Source organism: Sipha flava, unplaced genomic scaffold, assembly GCF_003268045.1.
Source record: "Sipha flava isolate LNK unplaced genomic scaffold, YSA_version1 128_pilon_pilon, whole genome shotgun sequence".
NCBI classification, from domain to species: Eukaryota; Metazoa; Arthropoda; class Insecta; order Hemiptera; family Aphididae; genus Sipha; species Sipha flava.
In genome coordinates, this window is record NW_020271754.1 from 142,435 (window position 1) to 149,574 (window position 7,140).

Sequence of the window (7,140 nt, forward strand, 5' to 3'; positions counted from 1 at the left end):
TTATTATTATTATTATTATTATTATTATTATTATTATTATTATTATTATCATTTACTATTAGTACAATCATTTAGATTTAAAAATAATTAATCCTCGAGTGTAGGCAATTGAAAGCTTAACTCGCTCGGACCACATTGCAACTCCGCTACGACCACGTAACGGTGGTCGATATCATTTAGTAATCAACCAGTTTTGAGCAGTCGTTAGAAGCACGAACCGACGACAATAGAACCACACCACAACTACAAATATGGAACATTCCATATTTATATTTATATTATGTTTATTTTTTTACAAATTTTATTTAGAGTAAAAATCGATTTAGAAGAGGAAGCATAATTGTTACTTTTATACAATAATAACGACAGTATATTTTAATAATCATGATTATCATGTTGGTGGCGAGTGGTCAGAGAGTGACTGGGGCGAGTCACATCACGTGCGCAACGTTCAACCACAGACGACCACAATTATGTGGGTGATCCGTTGACAAATCGTACCTGCTGTTGGACGTGACGGCAGAAAGTCTATGTACAATTGCATTTATCATATTATTTTATATGCTATTAATGTATCGACTACGATCGACCACCGTTTTAGGTCGTAGCGTCGTTATAATGTGGTCCGAGTAAGTTAAGCTTAAACGGTAATTTTATCCGACGTTGTGTTTATTTTTTTATTCAATAGAAGTATGGAAAATGAGCCGTCTCATTATAACTAGGAACAAGCTGGTAAATATATAAATAAATAAGAAATAATAAGTATGGGAAATTATAATAATTTATTGCACTAAAAACGTTCCGTTTACACGACTCAATTGAATCCTTGTTGATTATAATTTCTACCTTAATAGCTTAAAGTATCTAATTTTAAACGAATTCGTTTTCTATTCAAATATTTATCGTCTATTTCGTAATTGAAATGTCATTAAAACGCTTCTGAAAAACATTTTTTTTACCTTCTATATTAATAAATTACGAATAAATTAAATCACACAACTGTTACATTGTATTCTTACAATACAAGGAATAATATCAATTAAATGCGAATTATTTAAAGAATAAAAAATTTTGATTATTTATGATGAAACGTGGTCGTGGTAATAATAGTTATAATTATTTCATTGAATAGGTAAAAGTATTATTTTTAAAAAAAAGTTTACTGCTGTGTTGTTTTATTTAGATACTTTAAAAATGATAAATTATTTTAAGAATATTAATCGCGAACAAATTTTTAATTTTTTTACTTGTGCCTAACATATGAATGTTATTATGTTTGTTCGAACTTCAACCGAACTATCTAATGTTAACCATCCATTAAACTTACTCGTATTGTACCGTATGTTTTTTCAAATGCATCAATTACGGTTTTAATTATATCGTTAAATCTATAAAAGGGTGTTTTCCTGATATTTGTTGACCCTTTCGATTAATGTTATCAATTTTACCTGCGGTCTACCGATATCATTACTGACGTCAATCAGTTTAGTTCATCAACACCGCCAAGAACGAAACGTATACCAAATATTGTTTCTAATCAAAGCATTGCAATTAATTATGGTGTACATTACACGAACATTAATTAAATCGTAAACGGAAAACAGTTGAAACTGAAACTGACCCGCTGCGATATAATGATGATTAATAAGCCTTAACGCGTCGGATTACGGAAAAACGTTTTCTCGTCCAAACAGTTCTGTTTTTATCGTTTTTTCGTGTAATTTAATTTAATTTAATTTTTTTTTGGCGTCAGGTTGTTACTGTTCGATAAACGGTTGGGTCAAACGTTTATACTTTTGACTTTCGGGTGTTGTTCACCGGTCGTTATTCGTCCGCTCGCAACCGTCACGGATCGGCAGCAACAAGCTCGTTTCGATCTCGTTAGGCTCTCGCTGCTGCCGTTCGCGCGCGCCCACGGGAACAGAGTTCCGTTGGGTCTGCGCAGCGTTCAGACCAACGACCGCCGGACGCGTGCACGCCGTCAATTGACGTGGAAAACGTCGACGAAACGCTGTCGCGGTCCCCTCCGCGCGGCCACGTCACGTCCGTACCGAAACGCAGACCGATCGCACGCGTTTGCTCGGCCCGACGTTTTTCGCCCTAAACCCTAACGCGGTCGCGCGCCTTACCTTTTCCAACTGGTCAACGGTGATGCCCATGGCCACGGACAGCAACAGATGGTTGGACGTGATCTTCGGCCGGACGAACTCCAGCACCGGTTTGACCACCGACGGTTTGACGGCCAACAGCAGCACGTCCGAGTTCTCGGCCACCACTCGGTTGTCGAACGTCACCGTGGACCCGAGCTCCTGAGAACAAACGTGCGCAAAGAACAATAAATAAAAACGGTTCACGGCTGTTCCGCGCTCCCGGGCCCGTGGATCCCGTCCCGACTCGCCTTGAACGCTTCCACGCACTGCACGTCTTGCGGCACGCAGCTGGCCGTGATGTGTTCACCTTTGGTGAGACCTGTGTCCGAGAGAAGCGAATGGAAAAAAAAAAAAAAAAAAAAAAAGAAAATAAGAAAAAAAAGAACAAAATTAGCGAATCGCGTTTCCCACTATCGATCTCTCTCTCTCTCTCTCTATCTATCTCTCCGTCTCTCTCTCCGTTTCGACTCACCGGCCGTTAGAAATCCTTTGGCCAACGCCTGGGCCATTTTGCCGGCGCCTAAGAATCCGATTTTCAACATGTTTCCGGCAACAGGCGCGTGTCACTGTCGCCCACCAGACGGGAGCTGTGCGAGCAGCCGAAGGAAGTCACCGCGTGCACGCGTTCACGACGACGGTCCTGAGAACGGAAATGCGGTCGGGACGTACGCGGACTGCTGCGGGTACAACCGCTGCGACTGCGATTAACCGGTACGTGCAACGAGAACACCGGTAGTGCGTTGCAGTATGAGAAACTAATTCTATTAACCTTTGATCAGCGCTATCGGACCGTCGATGGTCTACGGGTCGTTTTGCCCACCTGCCGCCCAAAAAGCGCTCCGATAAGAACGCGCGCCGGGACGGATTACGCGCGGACACGAGAGTACGTAACAAGTGTGTACACTATGCGTTCGACGATTGTGCAACAGAGCACGTACGTTCAGATAAACAACTGCTGTGCCGTACGATAACGAAGTGTAAACGGTCGAGTGTTGTTGTTGTTTGGCTGCTGAACGAATGCAAAACGACCGTTGGCCTACGTGTCTTTCTTGCACGTTCGTCGTTCCGCGTACGCGAGTCCCTTTTGATCGTACGACATCGTGTGTTCGCGCCCTATTGCCACCAGCGCGCCTTACGCATGTCGGACATCGGGAGAAAAATCACAAGCGTTTTCGGTTGGAAAAATTTAAACTCAATCGCGACCGTGCACCGCGTGCGCCGAGTTTTATGCGGCACGTGAACATCGCGAACGTAACTGAAACACGGAGTAGGTAGGCTGGTTCGCTGTTTATCAACATTTTTCGCGTCGCGATAGAGCTTAACCAATAACACCGTGTCGAAACGTAATTATCATTTCACGAAGAGTTTATGTACGTACTTCTGCGGCGCAATCGGAGTACCATTGTAATCAATAACAATTAAAATATAACATAAGTAAATCCTAATGTACACATCTATTGTTATTATCATCGTTAATATAGTTACTGTTATTGGTTAATTAATTCTTTAAACAATAATAACAATAATAATAAATTGACTATAATGGATTTCTACAAAAAAAAAAAAAAAATTGAATAACCGAATTTATCTATATTAATATTATAAATTAATTTATTACTGTGTCAGTTAATAGATAAAACAATACATTACTAGATAATTAGAAATTTAAGTATTATTAAGTATTATTATTTTTTTTAAACTCAAAACCGTTGTTAAATTTTAATAACTTAAAATTAATATAATATTACTATAGGTACAGCAATCACAATTATTAGTACCTAAGTATTTTTATTAGTTGAAGCCTCTATAGCAACAATGATCATTCGCTGATCTTTATTCTACAAACAATAAAAACGTTTGAAGAACTTATAAATATATCTAATATAAGAAAAAACAAAAAATATTGAGCGCTTTAATGAATATTTTAGAAAACTGTTTACTTTTTTCTGTAGGTAAAAAAGGTAAAAAGTATTATTCTAGATTATTTTTCCTGTTTTTGGATAGGATTTGTGATCAAGTCTTATGATCCAAGAGCTGATATACCGTTTCGTATACGTCATATTTCAATAATTATTATAAAACCAAACAATTGAATTTATTGTATGAATAATGAATCGTAAGTAATAAAAATATACTAATTCCAAAATAAAGTTCTTTTGCCAAAACTTTTGAATATTGTATTAAAATAAATTTTTAAATCGTATGAAAACAGAATTTCCAAAAGCTTTACTCAAAATATAATTAAAATTGATAATATTAATTTTACAATGCTGAGCTAATTACCATTGAATCTAGTGTTAGTACTGAAAAATTATTTTATACAGATACAATTTCATGCATTTTCCCTCATTAGGAAGACTTACCGAAACCATATACTAATAATACATTCAATATTATAAAACGTTTGTTACCAAACAAAAATAACATTATTCTTAAATAGTTTTAAAATATTTCTTTTAATTTTTCGTCGGTAGTTTTTTATCTTCTAAAAGAACAATACGAATTTTCTAACACTGAAAAATACTCAATAGACCAAGGAATTATTAAAAAAATTGTATACTATTACTAAATTAAAAAAAATATAACAAAAATATCACGTGATGAAGTTTAATAAACATTATTATTTTAATCTCTATTGTTGTTTTTATTTATAACTCAATGACTAATAATTATCATCAGCCAAGTGAAATTAGTAAAAACAATTTATTTAACTAAGTATTGAATATTATAATGGTTATCGTTCTCCGTAGATGCAACTAAGATTTTATTTGTTGGGTGTTGATTTTTTTTTTTTTAGTATCACTTTAATAAATGACATATTTTTTCATTTATATCTGTACTTATTATGAGGAGAATAAATAAATATTTTAGTGTGCTAATCCTCCCCCAAACCTCTATCTAATTGTGCCTACGTCAATGCCATAAATATGTACAAAATAGGAAATACTCGTAAATTAAAACAGGACATGTTTTTTTTTATTTGATTTTTTTTTTTAAATTTTATTTTATTCAACAATTATTAAAAGATACATATATTAACATTAATGCTTTCAGTTTGGATTGTAGCCATTAAGGCATATATTGGGTTCACGAAAATTTTATTTTGTACTGTTGAAAATATAATATACATTTTCAAGTTTGTTTTATCAAGGAATAAAATAGAGTACATTTATTTTTTTTTTTTTAATAAAAAAATAAATAAAACAGTTAGAACAATTAAGAGTAATTTGTTTGAATATCAATCAAGTATGCAACTATAATTGTATTTTATGTCATTACGTGGGCACATTTCTACTTAGTAAATTACAAATTAATTATAAGAACAGCACGGGTACGTTATTAATTGATATAAATTATTAAACATTTAAACTATAAGAAAAGTAGATATCTATTGTAACGAATCATATTTACTTCATTTCTATATCTCCTTCAGTCTAAACCAATAAGACCAATGGCGTATATTTGGGAGAGGCGGAAGGTTCCCTGGTTCAACCCCCAGAAGAAAAAAAGTTCAAAAATCACAAATGACGTTCTACGAAAGTACAGAAAAAGAGAACATTAATTTATATCATGTGGTTGTAAATAATTCTTCATTTGTATTTATAATAAATAATAATAGAAAAATATAATTATTAATTTATAACTTATATGTATTTTTAAAATATATTAAAATCATATATTTCTTAGAAAAATTGTAAGCCCCCTCCCCCCACAATTTGAAAATACGCCAATGAGTAATAACTATACTTAAGTAAAAATAAAACTATAAGTAATCGGTGCCTACAATTATTCTTATCTTGTTTATGATCAGTCGGCTGTATATTTCCTACTACCTACACTAACCGGCCTTTGGTCTCATTTGCATGAATACGAACAAAGTTCTTTAAGTTAATTACATACTTATAAATAAATAAATACTACCTACGAATACGATATGACTATCAAACAACAAAAATGACCTGAATTTCAATGCAGGTAATACGATTTTTAACGAAAATTAAATTTTACTGTTAATGTCATATTATATTAAAATAGATAATATATTATATACTCACATTAAAATTTCAGCTGAGTAATATATTAATATTTTAAGTTAATGATTACCCATACTGTACAAGCAATAAAGGAATCGGAGTACGAGCCAGCGGGTTCAGACTTAAAATCAAATATTTATTGTGATATAGCTATGTATATGTCTATAGTACAGTATTTTTCTAAATTGCAATCTGATTTTTTTATTTTGATATGATTTGGAAACAAACTTCGGTTTAATGTTCGAAACTCGTCAGGTTATTAAAATATTATTACACACGTGTTTTCTCAACGCACGTGCCTATAACCTACCTACGTCCTTGTGTTTGCCCGCGTGAAACGCGATGTGAAAAAAACATCATTCGTTACATTATTTAGGTATAACTTGTTCGAAAACCAAGTATTAATTAAATTATTATTTTTGCAACGAAAAGTTAATTAAAATATAAAATATCAAACTTTAGTAAGTAGTTCAGTGAGCTCAGGGGGCTGAAATTTAAATTATTGTAGCCCTATATATATCGTAATATTGACCAAATTGCACATTTTGAACACATTATTCTGTGATTGGTGTATACAAATAAGTAAAATACGTAGGTACGTTGATAGGCACAACTAGCCCTAAAACCATAGACATATTAAGACATTTAGGCGTCTTAATATGTCTATGTCTAAAACAACAAGACACTGAAAAGTAAAATATTAGACATTCCTACCCATAGATATTAAACAATTTTAAAAATCTAGTATTCATTTTGATTGGACTAATTTAAAATTAAAAGTGATTAAGTGTTATCACCTCATAAGTTGGACTAATCAATATCACATTTATGCTATTTCGTAGATTTGTAACTAAAACTTTGGTGTTTTAGTTCTTATTAATTGTAGGTACCTATTGTTCTTGAACGCCTCCATAACTTATCTACAAACGGTAAATTATTAATAAAGTATTATATAT

At 33.3% G+C, this 7,140-nt stretch overlaps 1 protein-coding gene across 2 annotated transcripts in view; it reads right to left on the reverse strand.

Annotated features, from left to right (window-relative positions):
- The window catches only part of LOC112694359 (pyrroline-5-carboxylate reductase 1, mitochondrial), a 6,133-nt gene extending 3,231 nt beyond the window's left edge, over positions 1–2,902 (reverse strand). The window contains exons 1-3 of one of the 2 annotated variants that reach the window (XM_025569801.1): positions 2,623–2,902; positions 2,399–2,469; positions 2,226–2,309 (exon numbers count right to left, since the gene is read on the reverse strand). In XM_025569801.1, the coding sequence (XP_025425586.1) occupies positions 2,226–2,309; positions 2,399–2,469; positions 2,623–2,692 (225 nt within the window). In that variant the 5' untranslated portion in view covers positions 2,693–2,902. Of the gene's footprint in view, positions 1–2,129; positions 2,310–2,398; positions 2,470–2,622 lie in introns of both variants that reach the window. The other variant, XM_025569799.1, reaches the window with a different exon arrangement.
- Positions 2,903–7,140: the final 4,238 nt, after the last annotated feature.